The sequence below is a fragment of the Hesperophylax consimilis genome, chromosome 10, assembly GCF_061612785.1.
Source record: "Hesperophylax consimilis isolate HC1 chromosome 10, BYU_Hcon_1.0, whole genome shotgun sequence".
In the NCBI taxonomy this organism is placed as follows: domain Eukaryota; kingdom Metazoa; phylum Arthropoda; class Insecta; order Trichoptera; family Limnephilidae; genus Hesperophylax; species Hesperophylax consimilis.
Window position 1 is genome coordinate 11984337 of NC_142845.1, and position 24765 is coordinate 12009101.

The 24765-nt window shown below is 33.7% G+C and overlaps 1 protein-coding gene across 1 annotated transcript in view; it reads right to left on the minus strand.

Moving 5' to 3' along the window:
- Positions 1-24765, minus strand: part of LOC149420297 (putative isoaspartyl peptidase/L-asparaginase CG7860) — a 50961-nt gene that overhangs the window by 4563 nt on the left and 21633 nt on the right. Inside the window, exons 2-4 of the mRNA XM_089636076.1 lie at positions 7050-7255; positions 6307-6503; positions 5352-5447 (exon numbers count right to left, since the gene is read on the minus strand). Of these exons, the coding sequence (XP_089492202.1) occupies positions 5352-5447; positions 6307-6503; positions 7050-7239 (483 nt within the window). The 5' untranslated portion in view covers positions 7240-7255. The remainder of the gene's footprint in view (positions 1-5351; positions 5448-6306; positions 6504-7049; positions 7256-24765) is intronic.

Sequence of the window (24765 nt, forward strand, 5' to 3'; positions counted from 1 at the left end):
GACATAGCTCAGTGGTTTCAGAGCACTTGACCGGACATCAGAAGGCACGGGTTCAATTCCCGTTGGCATTTATTTTTACTCGGGAGATATTTTCAATTTGTATTGATATTTCAGGCGACTAATTATTGCTTTTAATTATTTGTTATCCTTTATGCTTTGCATAAAATCTTGTCTTATAAACATTAGTTTTTCCTTAAAAAATAATTCAATCACCAATATCAATACAAATATTAACACATACCTACAGCGTCTCCGACCACTTGGAAATCAAAATGCAAGTTTATTTATTTACCTTAAAATAGTACACTTATTTAACTTAAAATAGTACATGTATGTATACTATGTACAGTGGTTACTATGCTAATATAGTACACATGTGTACACTATGTACAGTGGTTAAATATATGCTAAAATAGTACGTATATGTACAATAAGTACAGTGGTTACATGTATTTTTTTTTTTAATAAATTTAAAATAAATCAAATTTAATAATGTTATAATAATTATTAAGTTCTGCAAGTATTTCTGTTATTTTTACAGTTTTTAATGTGACAGCTGTTTCGGCTTTTGAGGCCATTATCAAACTGTGGATATGTCCACACGGCGACGACTTATTTATATGATTTTATTTATCCCATCCCATTTAAATTTCTATAATGTTAAAAAATGATTCATTAAGAATTGGAATATCCAAAATGTTTGGGAATCCAGCAGTGTTTGCACACCTGTTAAATTAATGACCTAAGGGTTTTCTTAAATGTTGGTATGTGGGTGATTATGTTAAGGAATTATATTTTTTGGGTTTTTTGAAAATATTAAGCAGGGGAGAATTGATCATTTTTGTTTGATTATTAATAAGGGTTATGTTTGGATCATTAGTTCTTTTATTTATCTCTAATTGTTCTAGAAAATTTAATCTAAAACCTTTTCTTTCTATGTGTAAAGGTTTAGGCTCGTTGTTGTCAAGCGGGACGTGGTATTTCTCCAAGAGGTGAGCTGCGAATTTTGAATCAATTTTATTATTTTTATAGCAACGCATATGTTCTTTGAATCTAGTTGAAAAGGCCCTTCCAGTCTGTCCAATATAAACGGCATCACAGTCTATATGGTCGCATGATTATAAAATCATATAAATAAGTCGTCGCCGTGTAGACATATCCACAGTTTGATAATGGCCTCAAAAGCCGAAACAGCTGTCACATTAAAAACTGTAAAAATAACAGAAATACTTGCAGAACTTAATAATTATTATAACATTATTAAATTTGATTTATTTTAAAAAAATAAATGGAGTTCTACGAATTAAACACCAAAACAATAAATAAAAAAAATAAAAAAAATAAATAAAAAAGTTACATGTATTCTAATATAGTACATATAGTACACTATGTACAGTGGTTACAAATACGCTAATATACCTAGTACTTATATGAACACTATGTACAGTGGTTACATGTATGCTGTGTGACCGGTCAGTGGTTGAGTGGGCATAGCGCTTGGGTCTCACCCGAGCGTCGCGTGTTCGATTCCTCGGCTGGCTAAGTCCTCCATCACAACACAAGCAACATTTTCGGCTTTCTGTGGTGGTAGTAGGAGATTTTCAAACATTGTTGGGTTATTCGTAACCTGGGAATGTTTGTCTTTCTTTTAAAAAAAAAAAAAAAAAAAAAATATAACATAAATATTGCATTATATATACATATTAATAAAGTTACGAGCTAAGTATAGTAGGTTTTTAAAAATATAAAACAAAGTTCACAAATAATTTAAATAAAGAAGAAACTTTACCAATTTCCTCACTTATTTTTTGATTTTTCAAATATCACTTTTGTTTTCTTGAATGAATGTATGAATGAAGTGGAATATTTGAAATTGAAATTAACCCACCCCTGACATCCGATCGAACTGAATCTCGGCAGATATCTTGTTGTCGATGACAATGCATACTATAAATTATGGTAGCAATCACATAAACACACCCGGACATATACGAATTTCTATAAAATTGGATGACATTACAGCAATTTATAAACGAAATAAATATCGGTCCTAACCAATTGGGTTTTGGATTGGTTGTTAGCGCGACTAACCCCAGTCTCTGGGGAGGATAGTTCAATCCTCCAAAAAAACCATTTTTTTTTAGTTTTAAAAACATTTTAAAAGTTAACAGCAGTTAAGATTCAGTATCTGGAGAGGAATTTTCAATCCTCGGTTAAACCAAAAAAAAACATTTATTTGTTTTATTTTATTTGGTACAATATTTTTTTAAATTTTATGTTTTCCAGCAATGTAGGCCTCACTGGGTGGCTTGCCCGTGCTGAGGCCTTCATTTTATTATATGAAAATATAATCTTCATAATACATTTAAAGATAAAATAATAAATTTAAAATTAAAAATACGTAATACATAATAATATATTTAGAATTAAAAAAATAATACATTGAAAATAATCTTGTGTGTTTGTGAGTGATGTGTGTTTATATTGGTTTTGTGTGTTATGTGTAGGTTTTATTTTTATTTTATGCTATGAAATTTTGGTAATATTGTCTTTTTTGTTCTTTAATCCATTTTGTAATTTTGTGTGTGAATTTATTTTTACTTTCCTCAATTTTGATTTCAAGTTTTACACTGTTGAAAGCTTTTATAGCATGGTATTGGTAGTGTCTTTGTCCAAAGCTTGAATTTACCGTCGGAGTTTTTATGTTTTGTCTAACTGGTCTGTTAGTGTTATTTTGTGTATGTTGAAATTTATTTTTTTTTGTCAAAAATGTAGTTTAGTAGTGTTTTAACGTATAATTGGCGTATACCTAGTACGTCACAGCTGTTGAATATTTAGTCTGTATCAGTCAGTCTATGTTTTTTTAGTATTACCTTTAAGATCGTTTTCTTTGCGGTTTCTATGTAATTGATAGCCGAGTTTGTTGCTCCTCCCCAAGCAATAATTCCATATTCTATTATTGATTGGCAAAATGTATGCAAAATATATTGTTTTCAATTGTTTTATTTTATATATGTTTGTTATGTTTAGGAAAATGTGTATTGTTTTGAGAAGTTTATTTGTTATTTGTTTGATGTGAGGTATCCATCTAAGGTTATGGTCAATTACGATTATATGAAAAATCTGAAAAATCTGAAAAACCTCTATTAATAAAAAAAGTATTAATCATATTAGTTTATATATAGAACACCTTGCTATTCAGATCTGGACAGCGAAACTAGGGGCAATACTGAACTTTTTCATTTCACCAAACCTTATATTATGAAAAGAGAACATTTCCCATAAGCATTTTGCCAGGGTTCATTGACGTCACAGCTCTTTTTAAATTTTGGTGGAATTTTTTCCGCAGCAACTGCCCCCCTGATTACTCGGCTTTATTCTCGTCAATTGGTACCCATTACGAAACTCATTATACTCCTTTACAGGCCCACTGTTTGCGGACATGAAATATGTAACAGGTAAAGGAGAAAGAATTAGGTCGCACAAAAGATTTAAGCCTGTATCCCAATTTTATTATATTCTTTTAAGTGGTAATTTAATAATATCATGTACCTAAATAGGTAATCATATCTGCTTTATCTGGTAATCTCAGAATATCTGCTTTATGATATTCTTCTACAAAAAAAATCTTGTAATATAATTCCTGAACTCATTTATTTTAAACTAGCGCAGAGCAGTAAAAAATCGCAGGATTCGTGTCGAAAATTATGGGATTCGTGAGGCTGAATATATTCATGAAAAATATGGGATGTTATACTTGTGGGATTCGTGAGACTTAATATATAATTGAAAAATCTAGGGATATTACAATTGTGGGATTCGTGAGGCTGAACGTATTCATGAAAAAAATATTTGTTTCAAGATGTTTCGAATGTAACAAATCAAAATTTTCGTCTGTTCAAAATCTCAGATCTCAGAAAGTTCCTATTCATTCGAATATGCGTGTGGTTTTAAATACCTATATTATAAAAATATCACCTGTGACAGGTAAAAACATGCTTTTTTAAAAATAAAAATAAAAAAACAGCGCCATCTATTGGACGTAAAAGCAAAACGCGCTATAGTTTCTCTATCTGCACAGACAGCAACGCGTCGCGGGGTACAGCCAGTGACATTATAAAAACACAAGACGCGTTATATTCATACAAACTGAATAAAAAATGTACTTGAATAATTTTACGCATTACGCAAGAATATTGTTACATCACCCATGCACCACCAATCGAAATTAGTATGTGTAATTGTAATATTTATAATATAATAACATTAGAATTTATAAGTCTAAAATATTTTCGAGATTTTAATGTCAGAAGTTAGATGCTAAGATTATCTCGAAGATCTTTATAAATTTACACAGCGCTTCAGAAATAACAATATCACAAAAAAAAAATCTGTAATTGAGGGTCCGAAAATTTCCTTTCCCACTTATAAAGGAGTTGTCCAATTGTTTTTTGTATTGCATAATAAGCTATTTTATTAGGTTTTTCTGTTTATGATAGAGTAAACCAGAGCATGAACTTTACATTAAAAAATAATAACAAGCAGGTTTACATTTAATTGCAAATAAAGAAGCTGGTATTTTATAGCATTTTAAACCTCGTCACAACCTGCACAAAGACTAGGTACGTGATCACTCTTCATCAATTTTCGTAGTTACCATAGATATCGATAGCAGAAACAAGGAAGGTGGGCCATGAACCATATTATTGTCGCCGACATCATTCACGCGTACTTCTGCAAATCGTATCTACTCACAGCCATGCATTTATTTCTACCTACACACCAAACGATATTCTATAGAGTTATTTCTACGGCTTTCAATCACGAGATTTTATTCAGAACCGTGACTCCGTAATCCTTTATAAGCATTTTTTCAATCCCGGGATCCTGGTGCTGGCACCGGGAAGTTAACTATTTAAATTTTTACTTGTTACAAAGTTTTTTTTTAATAATTCAAGTATTATACATAGGTTAGGTAACATACATCATTAACTAAGTTCAACTAAAATAAAAGTAGCCTGTATCCCAAGAACCTAAGAATATTACGCAATAAACGATATGCTGCCAATAAAAAAAGACTTTCCTACGATTTAAATAAGGTCGTAAAATCAATGAAAATCCCGTAATCCCGGGATTAAAACATGCGATGCACCGTGATTACGGTGCCGACAAAGATCTGGGATTTCCTGGATCCCGGTTCTTAAGATCCCGAGATTGAAAGCTCTAGTTCAGTCTTAGTTTGGCAGTCGGCAAGCTTTTATACAATATCTCCTTCTGTTTAACTCTCTATGAAATTCGCCAAACAAATAAATTTTAAAAGAAAAATACTAACAAAGCCGTCACATATTTACCTTTCTTTCTCCAGATCTTGTGTCCCTAAAAAAATGCTGTAGTTCTTTCTTAGCAGTCTCCGTCACGAAGTACTCTGGGGTTGTTAAAGTCACTCCCTGGAACAAAATCGTCATACTTATATATGCAGTCGGGTGCATCGCTATTGCAGAAAAGTTCGTAAATTGTATAAAATAATATACATTTTGGGACAGTTTATCTTTTGACTGCTTGCACAGGTAACTTAAGGTAGATCTGCACTTATGAAGTAGGAGTTTGATTGTTTAACAAGTTTCGAAGGCTGCTCGTATTTTATTGATAGAATAATCAGGCTAAAATGTTCGACGGGGGCTCGGTAGACAAAGTTCTATTCCCATTGGGCGTTCCAGGTGTACTGACTTACCTCCTTAAAGCCACAAGTAAATGTTACTCAAGATCAAACCAAAGACAGAGTGATAAAGAATGCAGGAAGTATCTTTCGTATTATGGAAACGCTAGACTATATCAACCTTGCATAATTTTTAAAGAACCTAATTATATTTAATACTTAGGTATATTAAGGTGTTCACGACATCATAAAAATTGTGGATGTAAGCATATTTATCGATATCATGGAGGGGACACCGATTTATCCATGGTGAAAATGTCCAGCATTGATGGAAAGAATTCCTGGGAAGGTATTCGTTGTTCAACCAGGAGACACCACCAAACATCCATTGACAATCTTTGCGCTTTATCAAAGGTACTAAACCATGGAACAAAGGTGAACAAAGATGGCAGATTTTAAAGCGTTGGAGAAAAACTTTTTTACAACATATTTAGAGTGAAAATGTGCGATACGGTATTTTCACAATTTTTTTTAATTGTCGTTGTTACTATGGGAGATACGGAGAAATCATCACAATGTATGAATTGTACAGTATGCCTGATGACGCCAGCACGATTGAAGAAAACTAGATAGGTGGAGTATACACCAACCTGACTGATGGCATAGTCCCTCGCCCCATCTCCTGCCAGGAAGGCGTGCGGGCAGTTCTCCATGATCGCCCTCGCAAGGGACACAGGGTTCTGTACGTCCGTCAGCAGAGAGGCGCAGCCTACCTTTAGGTCTGAGCCCCTTTGCATGCTGCATTCCATCACAGCGTCTCCAGCCAGGTTTAGCGAGGATCCACGGCCTGGGTGATACATTTAAATAAATTAATTCATCTTAATAATGTTGGAGAAATTATGGTGGTTACGTGATCTTCTTCATTCAATGTGTCAAATATGCCAAAAATATGAGAAAAATTAGATGAAAGATGATGTTCTGAATTTTGAAATATGATATCAACAAATTTGACTTTAAATAAATAGGTCCCAATGGTCGAGCGGTTTAAGACGCCTCTCCTAGTAGGACAAGACAAGATCCTGGGTTCGATTCCTAGTTGTGACCTTTATCTTTTTTTATTTTTCTGTGTCTTGTTCTGTTTCATGTTTCGTTCAGATATTTTATTACTGTCTTCTTCTTCAAAGATGTATAAAAAAACTTTAAAAAATGAATTAAAAAAGTGGAGTGTAGGATTATAGAAATAGGCACGAAAAAAGCCAGCAAACTACTGCACATATAAACCTTTGTCTGTTGCCGTCTCACTCTAACACTGCAGAAGTCAAACTCACAACTTTAGTATCTCAAAATTATGAAAGACAATAAGTAAGTATCAACATTGAATTATTTAACGCACCTGCATTGAAAACCTCGTTGTCTTCCATGTACCTCACTGCAGCCTCTACAGCATCCACAGCTGATCCACCCTTCCTGAGGACTTCGTAGCCGATCCTGGCCGCCTGCTTAACTCCGCTTACCGTGGCGGGGACCCACTCGTCTGGTACACTCCAGGCGCCTCCGTGGATGATGACCACTGGTTGAGCCATGACGCTTATGGGAACCCTGAAATTTAAATTATCACTAAGATAATGCACCAGAAGACCAAGACATATCCCACCGATCAATTGTTTCAGGAAACCGACATTATGGAACTAAGGCGGATCTACTGTGTCCAATGTCTTAAATTTATATCCACTCGTCCTTATAATTTCTGTAAAAATCCAAATCGTTCTAGCCAGAGACACAACATATGCGTGTACACAGTGCCTCACTGCAAAACTAGGCTAGCCCAAAGACAAATTAACTATATTGGCCCAAAATTGTTTAATTCCTTGCCGAGTTCCATCAAGATGTGCCAAAATCTAATTTCATATAAAATAAATGTTAAAAGCTGGGTAAGAAAAAATCTGGAATTGAGAGAATTTTTCTATAATTTGTACTACGAATATATGCCACTACCGTAACTTCTATTTGACATCAACTTTAACTTTGTTGTTTTTATTAAATACGCAAAAACTCCAGTATAATCATATTAATTTAACTATAGGAACTATACGTATATATTTTTTCTTTATTTAACCACCACTGTTTTGAATACATAACTTATAATGCCCACGCACAGGTTTCGCCTTTGAGTCTTATGTTTTGTATAATTATATATGTACCTGTGTGTATCAAAAAAATTGCCCATAAAAAAATAAAAACTTGGAAAATTATGATTGTGAAACTTTTGATTAAAAACTTATGTGGGAATACCTGCATAAAATAAGTGTAATAGTAGTATTTACTTTTACAATACCTAATACATTATGCACCTAATATAGTATGTACCTAGTACGTTGGGTAACTAGTGCAGTGTATATCAAGTATAGTACATTACCAAGTATAGTACCTAGTACAGCACAATACCTTGTGAAGTTCCTAGTAAATTACAGTACGGATTACAGTGTGTAACTAGTACAGTGTGTACTTGGTACAGTGTTTACCTAGTGCAGTACGTAACTACCCAGTACCAGTTACGTATTGTCAACTGGGCACTGCGCAGTGCCCTCCTTGAAATAGGTACTTGAACAGCCGTCAAGTCACGCAAGTTTTTGTATTTTGCGTAAATACCACACTGTTTAAAATATAGACCTACACACCGAACGCATTACTATCAATCGCTCCTCTGTTAAAGGTCCGTACAGTTTGGTCGTAGATCGATGACAGTCGGCACGTTTCCATGCCGTTTCTCCCAACGTTTCTATTCTATGGTTTAAAATGTACCAAATTGAAGATGTCCCTAGCAGAGTGAAAACGGTGCAAGTTATTTTTAAGTTCTGTTATCATCGTTCATCATTATTAGAAACAAACATAAACATTTTTGGATTATTAATTTTTTGAAAGCAAACATATAAATGTTTTAAAAATAGCTAACCTTATATTTTTTCGTCTAAACACTGAACTAAAATTATTGATAAAGATAAAAAACTTTTTTTTTAAATGATAAACTAATGTTTATAAGACCAGGTTTTTTATTCATAGCACAAAGGATAACAAATTATTATAAGCAACAAAAATAAAAATATAAGAAACAAATTGAAAATATCTCCCGAGTAAAAATAAATGCCGCCGACGGGAATTGAACCCGCATCTTCTGATGTCCGGTCTGGTGCTCTGGACCACTGAGCCACGTCGGCTCATTCCAAACCCGCAAAATAATTCAAAATGTACTAGTACTTCAATCAACAATTACTGCTTATATAAAAAAAATATATAGCTAAATATATATTTTTTTTAGACATTTTTGTTGCCTCACTTTTTTTGTCATTTCATACAAAAAAAATAATAAGAAATCACAAACTTCCATAATTTTTTCTCAAATTGTGGTCGGACCCTTGATTCCATAGTGGTGTACATTTAATTATTCTGTTGTTAACTTCAAGATTTAAAAATAAAGCGCGATGCTTTCTCCTTCTAATATCGTTAAGATCGTATTTCTCACCATGATAGTAAGAAAGACAACGATTTATATGAGACGAAATGAGCTGTTTCCAAAAGCGAACAAGTTAGACTGGGGGGGTTAAGTACCCACCTATATTATTTATTGTTTTATAGAATATTCACGTTGCAATGTTACTAACGTACTCGTAGTTTTACTCTAACGTAGTATTGACAAGATGATTTCAACTATATATTTTATTCCTTTATTTACACTGTATATTTACACATGAGCCCGTACAACATGGACAAAAAAGAGCACGGCAGGGACAACATAGTAAACATAACCCACAAATATTGACCAACACAAATGAGGAAGTTTTTCTCTGTTTACAGAGTACGTACAATAATATACTTACACTACAAATTTTAATCAGAAGGAGTTGGTAGTGATGGAAAAACTTATGTTAACCAACTAAGTGTAAGTCAGACAAAAATGCAGGTGTATAAATGTGAAAGTTTATTTAATTTATCAAGTAACTGTTTGGTACCTGCATGTGAACTCACCAGGTTAGAGAAAAAATTATAGTTGAGGAATTCGCTTATGGGAACAACTCATATGACCGAGTGTAAATCATTGTGTCTCCGTTACTGCCATTGTGAGAAGGATGATCTAAACGGTGTTAGAAAGAGAAAATACCACGCTTTATATTCAAATCTAGAAGTTAATCATAGAAGAATTAAAATGTGCATCTTTATGAAATCAAAGTTTCCTACATCAATTTGAAAATAAAATTTTAATTTAATTTCGTGTTTTTTTTTATTAATTATATTTACATGAAACGACAAAAAAGTGATGTGACCATAGCATTTGTACATTTGTCAAATAAAATGCAAGTTTTTTAAATATTTTTTCGTTTTCAGTCATTTTATTTACAAAATACGTAAGGTGGGTCATTTCAAATTGTTTTTTGTTAGCATTTAAAATTTAAATTTTTCAAAAATGATGTTTATATTTCTAATAATAAAAATAGAAAGTATATTACATCATCTTTCAAAAACAGTTTTTAGTTTTCAGATACGTTCCGAAATATTCCATTAATTTGGATTTTATTGAAAAGCCGAAATACTCCGACTTTCTGACAGAATATGCCAGAGGCCTGAGAAGCTAATATTGATTGGTTTGTTATGATAGGTGAATGAGGTTCATTCAAAGAAAAGCGAAAAAAACTGAACAGATTTCCGAAAGTGAGATCTATGCTGATGTCACCAGTTTTCGACAAGACATTTTGACTCCTAGGCCCCAGAGAGGTAGAAAGGAAATTGGGTGACATTTCACAAAATTTTACAAATATCAACAACACATGGTGTCTGGAAACTTATAGTAACTAAAACTGGTGAATCTATATCGCATAGAGTTCCCAAAAGAAAAACTATCTGATCATTTTAAAAGACAAAGAAATAGCTGATATAACCCCATCCATTTCGGATTCGATTTGCTTGAAAACTAAAGCTCAAATCAAAAAACTTATCCAAAGAAATCTACTCCAAATGGGAAGTAGATTAACCAATTTCTCGCTTGTAGTACGAGTTTCCGGACACCATATATAATTATCCAAGTACGTATTTAGGTATTACTATCAGGTATTTGGTCAATAAATAGGTCAATAGATTTAATGTCGTGGAAACTTCGGTTTTGTTGTTTATTCTTATTAGTAATAAGGCACCGATATAAGCGTTCAGAAAGAAGAAGAAGATTATTGAAGATGTGAAAGGCAGGTATGTAACTGCGATTGATAGAGAAAGCGCGCTTATCGAGCGACCTAAAAAATATATTTTTTAAGTGATCTATCGATCATTGGTGGTTCGTGATCGGGTCTATCATGATCAACTGAAGACTATTTTATTTCTCTTATCTATGATAGACATTCATTGAGCCTCATGACGTGTATTTAATTTCCGACTTTATGTCCGGGTCAAATGTTCCCCACAGGAAAAACTAAACCCTTTCACACACGGTATGTGAAAATTATTATAGTGATTTGTTTTTGGGGTATTATGCCGTGTTGCGCTACCTCCTTCTTTAGCCAATAAGTAATTATTTATGTGTAATAATTACACATCTGCCCTGATGATGGACACTGCAACGCTGTCCGAAACGTTGTCTAAAGAAGGAGGCAGCGCAACACGGCATAATACCTTCCACACACTTTTCCACAAATGATCATCTAGTCAATCCACATTGAATAAGAAATAAAATCTTATTCCAGGCACACAAACACTCCCACAATGCACTGCTAAACTATACCATCTAACTTAGACCCAATTTTCCGGACCGGTCTCACCCATATCCGACAATTCCACAATGCACTGCTAAACTATACCACCTAACTTAGACCCAATTGTCCGAACCGGTCTCACCCATATCTAACAATTCCACAATGCACTGCTAAACTATACCACCTACCTTAGACCCACTTGTCCGGACCGGTCTCACCCATATCCAACAATTCCACAATGTACTGCTAAACTATACCACCTAACTTAGACCCAATTGTCCGGACCGGTCTCACCCATATCTAACAATTCCACAATGTACTGCTAAACTATACCACCTACCTTAGACCCACTTGTCCTGACCGGTCTCACCCATATCCAAAATTCCACAATGCACTGCTAAACTATACCACCTACCTTAGACCCACTTGTCCGGACCGGTCTCACCCATATCCAACAATTCCACAATGTACTGCTAAACTATACCATCTAACTTAGACCCAATTTTCCGGACCGGTCTCACCCATATCCGACAATTCCACAATGTACTGCTAAACTATACCACCTAACTTAGACCCAATTGTCCGGACCGGTCTCACCCATATCTAACAATTCCACAATGTACTGCTAAACTATACCACCTAATTTAGACCCACTTGTCCGGATCGGTCTCACCCATATCCAACAATTCCACAATGTACTGCTAAACTATACCACCTAACTTAGACCCAATTGTCCACACCGGTCTCACCCATATCTAACAATTCCACAATGTACTGCTAAACTATACCACCTAACTTAGACCCACTTGTCTGGACCGGTCTCACCCATATCCAACAATTCCACAATGCACTGCTAAACTATACCACCCAACTTAGACCCACTTGTCCGGACCGGTCTCACCCATATCCAACAATTCCACAATGTACTGCTAAACTATACCACCTAACTTAGACCCACTTGTCCGGACCGGTCTCACCCATTTCCAACAATTCCACAATGCACTGCTTAACTATACCACCTAACTTAGACCCACTTGTCCGGACCGGTCTCACCCATATCCAACAATTCCACAATGTACTGCTAAACCATACCACCTAACTTAGACCCACTTGTCCGGACCGGTCTCACCCATATCCAACAATTCCACAATGTACTGCTAAACTATACCACCTAACTTAGACCCACTTGTCCGGACCGGTCTCACCAATATCCAACAATTCCACAATGCACTGCTAAACTATACCACCTAACTTAGACCCAATTGTCCGGGCCGGTCTCACCCATATCTAACAATTCCACAATGTACTGCTAAACTATACCACCTAACTAAGACCCACTTGTCCGGACCTGTCTCACCCATATCCAACAATTCCACAATGTACTGCTAAACTATACCACCTAACTTAGACCCAATTGTCCGGACCGGTCTCACCCATATCTAACAATTCCACAATGTACTGCTAAACTATACCACCTAACTAAGACCCACTTGTCCGGACCTGTCTCACCCATATCCAACAATTCCACAATGTACTGCTAAACTATACCACCTAACTTAGACCCACTTGTCCGGACCGGTCTCACCCATATCCAACAATTCCACAATGCACTGCTAAACTATACCACCTAACTTAGACCCACTTGTCCGGACCGGTCTCACCTATATCCAACAATTCCACAATGTACTGCTAAACTATACCACCTAACTTAGACCCACTTGTCCGGACCGGTCTCACCCATTTCCAACAATTCCACAATGCACTGCTTAACTATACCACCTAACTTAGACCCACTTGTCTGGACCGGTCTCACCCATATCCAACAATTCCACAATGTACTGCTAAACTATACCACCTAACTTAGACCCACTTGTCCGGACCGGTCTCACCCATATCCAACAATTCCACAATGTACTGCTAAACTATACCACCTAACTTAGACCCACTTGTCCGGACCGGTCTCACCAATATCCAACAATTCCACAATGCACTGCTAAACTATACCATCTAACTTAGACCCAATTTTCCGGACCGGTCTCACCCATATCTAACAATTCCACAATGTACTGCTAAACTATACCACCTAACTAAGACCCACTTGTCCGGACCTGTCTCACCCATATCCAACAATTCCACAATGTACTGCTAAACTATACCACCTAACTTAGACCCAATTGTCCGGACCGGTCTCACCCATATCTAACAATTCCACAATGTACTGCTAAACTATACCACCTAACTAAGACCCACTTGTCCGGACCTGTCTCACCCATATCCAACAATTCCACAATGTACTGCTAAACTATACCACCTAATTTAGACCCACTTCTCCGGACCGGTCTCACCCACATCCAACAAATAAGGAAATAAACCTGTGAAAAATCACTAGTCTTTATTTTTTGTTAAAATTGATTCAATTATGTGTAAAATAAGGTGTTACAAGATTATACTAACAATAGATGCTGTTCAAATCGAACCACTACAACTCAACAAATAATCTAAACAATTCTAAAAGTTCCAGTTAAAACTCCGACAGAATACTATAATATTTAAAAACTTAAAGTTCACAGTGTAAAAAAAATTTATTGAAAAAATATTTTATTTAAACTAAAAAAAAACATATCTGAATACTCCATAAAAACTCAACTAGAGAAATAAGCCAAATTATGGTTACTTCCAGTTTGAAAACATCTTTTGGAAAGAGAAAGATTAAATTCTATGCTACGAAATTATACAATACTCAACCAAATCAAATAAAAAAATGCAATGAATACTTTAAAACAATAGTAAAAACATGACCAAGAGAACAAAGTAATAGACCAACTTACAAACATTATGAGGACGATGTAAAGACAACTTGAAACTAAATACAAAAGTTTAAAAAACTACAGGCCGCTTCAGAACAAGAAACCCTAGTGAGAAGGACTGCGAAACAAAATTAAATTTATACTTATATTTTACTTTATACCTAAATCATGTACAAAAACAATAAAAAAATACTTCCATTACAATATTCTACACAAGACATATACGCATTTATCTGAAATCGATGACATTACAATACTTATTAACATAAGAAATAAATGTCGGTCCTGCCCGATTGGCATTTGGCAAGATCGATAGAGTTGTTGACTCCAGTTCATTATTATTTTTTTAATGTTTTAATGCCATTTTAAAATAAGTATTACAGTTGAAAAATATATTTTTAGCTATGACTTAAAATTATATGAAATATTATAATAATATTTTACCTCGACTGCGTCAACACACTTCGACAACTTTAAACTTATAAAATTATTCGAACAACTTAGTAAAAAATATACGATAATATTTTATCATAACATTCATTTAATGCTATATTTTCTAGTTCAGTTTTATCAGAAAAACGTTGATTAAATTTAAATTTATACATAAAAAAAATCATAAAGATAAATTTTATCTTTAGAGTGACGAGTAATTAGTACAGCTGATGAGTTTACATTATTACAAAACCTGAAGGTTAATAAGGTAATATACATACATACCTAAACATAAACCGATTAAGATCGCATTATTTTTAGTAATATTATCAATTTATTGAAAAAAATGATTAATTTTAGCGAATGAATAAGATAATTTGTCTTCATCACTGCATATAGGGTATTTTAACTGTATTTTTAAAATCGAAAAAAATTTAGAAAAAAATACGACCCTGAAGATATTCTGAATAAAAGGGAAAGAACTGGAATGGTTTAAAAACTACTTAAGCAACAGACAACAAACAACAAAGATAAGAAACAATATATCAAATCCGATTGAAAATAAGCTGGGTGTACCGCAAGGATCTGTATTGGGTCCGATATTGTTTATACTCTACATAAATGATATGGTAAAATATTAAAACATTGCAAAATAAGACTGTTTGCAGACGACGCACTAATTTATATTGCAGAAGATAATTATGAGAAAGCAATCAAAAAGATAAATTGTGACTTAGAAACATTGTCAAAATGGCTCAAACTAAATAAATTAAAACTAAATGTAAATAAGACAAAATACATTCATATAGGCAGAACAAATACGCATGAGGAACCAAAGGTTTCTATAAATGGAGAAATCATAAAAAAAGTGGAAGAAATTAAATATCTAGGTGTTATTATAGACTCAAAATTGAACTTCTCAAAAAATGCAGACTATACAATTAAAAAAATAGCAAAAAAAATATCATTTCTTGGTAGAATCAGAAACAAAGTAAATAAAGAAACATGCCAGATAATATACAATACAATTATATCACCACACTTTAATTACTGTTCAAGTATTCTTTTTCTCTGCAATAAAGAGAAAATGAAAAAAATGCAAATACCGCAAAATAAAGCAATGCGAATAATACTTAAGCGCAACATATACACTAAGGTGGAGTGAAATTTTTTTTTGAGAATTTCGAAATCGACATAGTTGGGAAAGATGCTCCATATATTAACAATTACAACAAAAGTAATAAAAAAAATATATTCACAATACCTGGACATCGCCAAAGCTTTATATTTTATCATTTTCACGATTTTACCTAAGTATTTATAGCTCATGTACGCGAAATAAAACACACACAAAATTTGTATTTTAACATTTATTTTACAGATAATACATTCGTAGATTGTTAGAATGGAACAATTAGTGGAAATAAAAAATGTACATATATTATTTACTACATTGAAAAACTTGAATATTACAAAAGTTACTATGAACGGTACTGCATTTTGGTGTTAAAAATAGGCATAAGGTGTCGTGACTCTAACCTTGTTTTTATTAATCCATCTCGCCTCAAGGGTCCACAAACAACGGCTGAGGCTTCTGTTACAATTTTCACACATCTCTCTGTAGTTTGAGTGTGGCAAGGAAAATTCTTTATCATTGGTAGTATGACATCCTTAACACTTCCACCCCGGACCGGGGTTATAATTCTACACTATCTAGAGTTTTAAGCTGTATCTAGATGGTTTTTTACACCATATAACAAATAATTTAGGTAATCTTAGAAAAACTATTCAGCTATCGATCTGCATTTAAAAAATTTATATCGCATTACTACTTTTTAAGATATTAAATAAATTACATCTAAATCTGATAGAATATTTTTTACGGGGCGGGACTTTATAATCGTTTCCACGAACTGGACGAAGATCCTGCCGAAGCCGGTAGCCGAAAGATAAATTTTGCATTGTAATAAAAAGGGCTATACCGTTATAATTGAGTCACGCTAGTATTCTTATTATCACTTTACCATTTTGCTTTACTTAATGATTGACCGGAATTGAAATGGGAGAGGCGGTAACTGGACAATTTTTAAGGGATAGTAAGTAATTTCTTAGTTATTAATGGAAAGGACTTAATCCGAATCGGTGACACAGCGCTTCTCATATGTCCTTTTGAAATACTAAGATATTCACTTGGCGGTCCCAGACCATTTCGTCTGGGTAACATCCGGCGCAGGTGTCCTTATACATTCTATGAGCAACACATTTTAGGAACACAATTAAAATTGCATCCGTCTCTGTTTGTCGTATGAAATACAAATAGACCAGAAAGAGACAATTATTTTTTAAAATTTGTTGGAATTTGGAAGATAGAACTTGCTCAAAAGTTTAAAGTACAGTATGGTTGAAGACTGCAGCGAATAAATAGTGTTTTCGGTTATTGCTAACTTGTGTTTTGGTGTTAAATAATTCTCTTTGGGAACGGACCAGTTTCACAGTGCTACGGGCGTCTTCAGATTGGTAAGTACATTTATCTTATGCAATGGCGTATAAAAGTATATGTTTCAGGGGTGTTAACTAACTAACTAACTAACTAACCATCACGCCGTTTCCCCGCAGGGGTAGGCAGAGAGGACGGACCGCCAAACAACTCGGTCTTGGCACACACTCTTTGCCTCATTCACATTCATACATCGTCTCATACATACTCTTCTATTTTTCTGACTCTTGACATGACCCGACTCAAGTATCTGATTCACTTGATCGTGCCATGTCTTCCTCGGGCGTCCCCTACTTCTTACACCATTCACACTTGCGTCATATATTCTCCTTACGCTCCTTTCTTCATTCATTCGCTCTACATGCCCAAACCATCTGAGGGTCCCTTTCTTAATTTTACTCATTACGCTCACATCAGCCTTGCATTCTTTGCGGATATCCACATTACTCACACGATCATACATGGTTTTACCACACGTACGCCTCAGGGATCTCATCTCTACAGCATTCAGCCTACTTTCATCCTTCCTCTGCCAGTTCCATGCTTCACTGCCATACATCAGGGTAGGTAACAGCACTCCATTGTGGACTGCCAGCTTTGCTTCTTTGGACAGCTTTTTGTTGGCGCCTACGGCATTTAACCCACCATTTATGGAGTTACCTGCATTCACCCTTCTTTCAATATCCCTATCAGCCTTCCCATCTCTCGTAAACATACTTCCCAAATACACAAACTCATCCACTTGCTCCAAGTATTCATCATTCACAACTATATTGCACACTGTTTTCATACTCTCTCTTTCAAATACCATGACTTTGGACTTACTTACATTCATAAACATTATTTATTCTCCACAATATTAAAATATTGCATTTTAATAGTTTGCTTTTATTGATGGTATCAGTGTCAAAATTTCTCGGTGTATTATTATTATAACTGCATATTATTGCAGCTTGTTTTTGCGTTTTTACTCAAAATGTTCATTTGGTTCCCATATTCTTTTATTTCATGATAAAAATTATTATATTAATTCTAAATTTATTTTCATGTAAACATTATGTATTCCATTGCTCAAACCATACAATTTATAGAATAATCGTACTACTAGTAGTACTAATAGTACCTACTAGTTTTTCACGCATTAGAATATGACCATATGATTTAAATAGCGCCGTTTTTGTGAAAATTCACCTCAAGAAGCGTTAAATTTAATCTTACATTAATTATAATTAACAAAAAGGTATCATTTAATTCTTTTCTTTATGTGAAATAATAATTTCAAGATGTTTTTGTTATTTATTTTATTTTATCTTCGTTATTTGATAGATCATTAAAAACATAAAAATGTAAACACATAATCAACGGAAGGCACCCATGGTTATTTTTTGGATGCATAAATTTTCGATTTGAGATATTTTGAGAATATCAATCTCAGATGGGAAGGCTGATAGAGATATTGAAAGATGGGTAAATGCAGGTAACTCCATTAATGGAGGACTGAATTCCGTTGGCGCCAACAAAAAGCTGTCTAAAGAAGCGAAGCTAGTAGTCCACAGTGGAATGCTTGTACCTACCCTGATGTATGGCAGTGAGGCATGGAACTGGCAGATGATGATGATGAAAGTAGACTGAATGCTGTTGATATGAGATCCCTGAGGAGTATGTGTGGTAAAACCATATTTGATCGTATGAGAAATGTGGAAATCTGCAAAGAATGCAAGGCTGATGTAAGTGCAATGAGTAAAATTACAATATGCCCATGCTATTGATTATATTACGACTGGCAATTTAATGTTATTTTTCTTGGAAGCCTCGAACCAGGTGAAGGTAGTTATAATGTGTTGATTGTTTTGAGAAAGGAATTGTGGAGCGGGAAAACGAAAAATTAAAAACAATCATTGATTATAAATTTTATGAATAAAAGTGTTGTTTTCTAATACACTACACATATATTAATAGTAGGGGCAGGTAGGTAGGTACTTACGACTTTTAGAAAACCTATTTTGGATAAAACGAGTAATCGCTCTAAGGAGAAAATTTAGTTTTTTGTGCTCGCTATAACCAAGTTTGACTGTATATATATATTCATGTATCGTCTCATATATATATATATATATATGAGACGATATATGAATGTGAATGAGGCAAAGAGTGTGTACCAAGACCGAGTTTTTGGCGGTCTGTCCTCTCTGCCTAGGTACCCCTGCGGGAAACGACGTGATGATTAGATATTTAGTTAGTTATTATTGAAAAGTAAGTGGGTTGATGCTACATAATTACTTTTTTCTGATTACAGATTGCAGGCTCTGATTGCAGATTCAGTTACGATATCAAGTTTACCTACTTACTTTTTAAATTTACACAATTCTAAAAAAATGCCCAAAAAATTTTTAAACGCTGAGCAGGTGCGAGCGTTATTAGAGAAAGACTCTGGTAGTGATGAGTCAAACAGTGATTTTGAATTTGAAAACATTCAAAACACATCGGACATTGAAGATCATGTTTCTTTTGAAAGTTCTTCTGAAAGTGAATCCGACACCTCTGACGAAGATGCCGAAAAGATTACTAATGAAACGGAAGAAAAATCTTTTACTTCCAAATCTGGATTTAAGTGGAGTTCCGTTCCTCCGACACAATCCCGTAGTAGGCAACACAATATTTTTTACTCTCGTCCTGGCCTGACAAATGAAAGCAAAAATATTTCATCTATTGGAGACGCATTTTCATTGTTTATTACTGACGATATTCTCAAAGAAATAGTTACTGAAACCCAACGTTTTTGTGTGAGGGAAAACAAGGGCACAGCCGATGATGCATCAATTTCTACGGATGAAATTAAATCCTTTATCGGCATATTGCTTGCTGCTGGGAGAAACCGTTGCAGAAAGATGCAGTTGAAAGAGTTGTGGACAACGAATGATCTATTTAGGCAATTTTTTTATACAGCAGCTATGTCTAGAGATAGATTTGCATTCTTATTTAGTACTCTACGATTTGATGATAGAGTGACTAGGCACGAAAGAATCGCACAAAGTGGGACAAAACTGGAGGCGATAAAATCAATTTATGAAAAATTTAACGCAGCTTGCACTAGAAATTACTCCCCGGATTCCCACATCACCGTAGACGAACGTTTGGCGACGTACCGGGGATCATGTCCTTTCCGTGTATACATGAAAAGCAAACCTGGACGATACGGAATTAAAATATGGGTGGCAGCTGATGCCAAAACAGCCTATATTTTAAATACTCAAGTATACACGGGCAAAATTGGCAATGCCCGAGAAGTAAATCAGGGGTTACGAGTCGTAACTGACTTAGTAGCACCATATTACGGTTCTGGAAGAGGTGTTACGACAGACAACTTTTTCACGTCAATACCTCTTGCCAATAAATTATTGGATAATAATTTGACGCTGACTGTTACATTGAGGTCGAATAAAAGAGAAATTCCAAAAGAATTTTTACCTTCTCCGCAAAGGGAATTACATACAAGCCTTTTTGGTTTTACCGATGCACTTACAATTGTTTCTTATGTGCCGAAAAAGAAGAGTGCAGTGGCTCTTCTTTCAACCGAATTCCACGACGGCAAAATTTCATCAGCGTCAGAGTCAAAAAAGCCAGATATAATATTACATTACAACTCAACAAAGGGGGCTGTAGACACCGGGGACAAAATGACAAGGGAATATTCCTGCGTTAGGTCGACAAGAAGGTGGCCATTTCGTATTTTCATGGAGATTTTAGATATGGCTGCCTTGAATGCTTATGTTATTTGGATCACTAAATATCCAGAATGGCATTCAAATGACCGAAGCAGACGAAAAATCTTTATCAGGGAGTTGGCCATGGACTTAGTGAAAAACAACATTAAAAGTAGAAAAGAAAGCGGTGTAAAATTTCACAAAGCGCAGTAATACGGCTTCGAATTATTTGAAAAAGTTATGCCGAGCACAAGCGACGATATTGTATTAAATGAAGTACAAGTTTTACCTACCAAGGCAATACGAAGACGGTGTTATCTTTGCCCGCGCAACATTGATAGAAAAACTAAGCTGTGTTGTTATACTTGCAGGAAATCTATTTGTGTTCTGCACAGGGTCCAAGAAAATTTTTGTACTAACTGTAAAACTATCAAGGACAATGCCAATAATGAATGTTGTTAAAATAATAAAAGTTGCTTAGGACGGATCTTTTGACAGATTTTAAACAATTCATCAAATTTTGATGTTAATTTTCAGGTTCTGCGAAAGTTCTATTCAAGTTCCGATATTATTTCAGTTCTGTGAAGTACCTGGCCTATACTGATATCATAACAGAACTTGAATAGAAATTTCATAGAACTTTAAAATTAACAAACAATCTGTCATTTTTGTAATAAGCATATCCGACCTTTAGAAATTTCTTCTATTATTCACTTTTTCTAGTATTTTTGCTGTTTCTTTTTCAAGTCATCACTATACTAATGGTGCCATGATCTGTAATTTTAGGTTTGTCTAGTATTTTAGAATTTGTTCACGTTCATTTGATTACACAAACTCAATTAGTGTACTGGTTGTTTGTGTTATCTTGGTGTATTCTCAGTCGAATTGTTTCATTTTTAAAATGATCACGTTGGAAAATATTTTGCATAAAAATCCGTTTTGTTTATTTCATATTAATATTATAGTTTTTAATAATAAATTACGTGTATTTTAAATAATTAAAGCATTCATGATAGTGCATGTAGTCACTTACTAACATTTGGTAAATGGACAACATATTTTTCTATAAGAAAACAAACATTTTTCGACCATATCTTTTGTGCTTTTAATCATTTCTCTGTTTATCACTTTTTTATAAGAAGTCCCTCTACTGTTTTAGACGTGGTGCACTTTTCTCATTTTCCATTTAAATTTATGTATAAAGGTTTCAATTGCTCAAAGCATAGTGGTCATTTGGAAATTGTTAATTTATGCGATTGTTTATTGATAACTTGATATCAATTTTACAATGTTTTCCAGAACATCTAGTTCACTTTTGCAGTCTTGTGCAATAAGTATATATCCAGGAGTCATTACGCTATAATATCTTACAAGTGAAATGTTGTCAAAAACCGGACATCATATCCAATAGTTACTGTACCTTCTTATAACATTATATTTTATGTTTTTCCATCAAATTACGCAAAAATTGTGTTGTTAACGTCAGCTTGTTTTTGTTTTGTCTTCTTTTATAAATATGATCCCAATTTTAGATTAGATTATTTCTTGGTAATCACTTTGCATTTCATTTTTTCATACAATTTATTCTGGAGTATATTTATTCGATTTACCAATAAATTAAAGTTTGGGATATGTATGTACCAAAATTAATAGCTGACAGAATTATTCGCTATTTAATAATGCTGATTTTATTCCATGTTGTTTGGGTTTAACTTTCATCGTGTTGTGTGTGTTTTTCTAAATTGTGAATTTTTATTTAAAAAGTTATTGTCTTCTAGCTAGGTTATAATTTTCGTTTATTTCATCTTCAATTTTGGGAACTCGTGCCGTGTGTATATGTTACATTCCACTGGCTCAAGAAAAAAAATTCTTTGTAATAGTACGATAAAGAGTAAATATCTTACATTTCAAGTTGTGATTTTCATCACGCGATTTGTGTATAATATGTAAATATAACGATCGTCCAGTTGATTAGTCAGACATCTCCGAAGAATCGGAATTTGAGTTGAGTATACAGTTATATGTAAAATGAAAAAACAAACAAAAGATATGTTTTCTGGGTTATTTGTAGAAAATTTAAAAATGTCGTACTAATGTACCGAACCGTTATACTTCCCGGTGTTATTTTTTTATAGCATATTTAATTTATAAAATACAGACACATGTAAATAATATTTGGTTTATGGCGAGCATTCGAACATTGCTTTCCTCATTATCTCAAAACTTTGTATTTAGAGATGTCTGACTAATCAACTGGATGATCGACATGTCTTGTTTACCAGTAATAGGTATGTTCATTATACTATATGTGTAATAATTTTTGCTAATATCTAATGTTTGTTTCATAAAACTCATTTATTATAAAGTAGGTACCTACCTTATGTGTTTCCAAAATGTCGAGGTGTATTTTTGTAAAAATATAATATTTTGAGGTGTGTTTTTTGTCTTTTTGTAAATTTCTTCATTTTACTACGATATTATGTGTGTAAGATATTTTAAAATTATATTAAAATTATGTTTTATATTACGAATGTCTTTTTCTATTTTCTATTATAATTTTGCAATTTTCAGTTTATTTAATCAATCCCTATAAATGGTCACCATAAAAGAGATAGCCTCCTAGTATGATGACGTTTCTATTCTAAATGGTGGTTTTTGTTCAGGGCAATACTGAACGCATTTCCCATCCTTGGCCGTGCGGAAAATATATTATATTAAATGCATTATATTTTATGAATTATTTATGAAATATCACATAATTATTGAATTAATTTGCGCTTGCTGGGATTTTGGAACCCGCGACCCAGAATCTCAACCATTTGACCATGGGGGCCGTCATTACTAAGAAAAAGAGAGAAATTCTCCGGTTTCTCATATGTATCCTATTACGAGTTTATAAATACCGTTTCCAGATCTCTCATAAATATTGTTTATCAAAAACGGGGAATTCTCAGGCTACAATAAAAAATATTTATTTCAAGATTGGATTTCAATACTTTAAAAATACCTTATTTTTAACAATTTGAAGTTATTAAAAATACCTTATTTTTTACAATTTTATTTGATAAAACATTACAAAACAAAACCATTCACCGTTAAAAATGTAAAACATACCTACATAAAATGGATCAGTGAAAAACTATAAACTCAATATATACCTATTCAAGCAAACGCATCATTTATGATTACAGGTTAACTGCGGCACGATGCTAGATGATACTCTAAATTAAATTATAATAAAAAACAATCAGAAATAAGATATTAATTATTTATTTTTTTTGTAAACTAATGTTTAAGACAAGAATTTTTTTTCATAGCACAAAGGGTAACATTTATTTATAAGCAATAATTATTAGCTTGAAACACTCATCCACATTGAAAAATCTCCCGAGAAAAGATACATAATAATAATAAGAATAATTGTAGAAATAAAATAATTTAATACCTACATTAAATATCAACATACAACATTTGTTTCAAAATATTTAACATCCGTACCTAGTTTAGTAGTACGTAGTAGTTTTCATAAACTATAAAAGTAAAAAATATATATCCATCATTTACAGACCACCCTATGCAAGAAACTAGCCACCCACGTCGACGCTTAATCGCCAATCGGCAGTCGAGATTCGGAAACGAGGCGCGATGCTTGCTACGTACCCGCCTTCTCTGTTTTCTTTGAAAACATATGCGTTATGGTCTAAATTCATTAGAACATTAATTATGGCTTTATTTATGAAACGATTTTGATAATGACTACTGAAATATGTAATATATACTTCCCTCTAATTATAACCAAAACAAATTTCATCGAATTATGTCATTAACACCTTTTAATAAGCAAAACAAATTGGGGGACTGAGTGACCCCGCTTCGGATCCAATGTGATTTTTTTCTTTCCGGGACGAAAGGGGAAACAATATATCAAATCCGA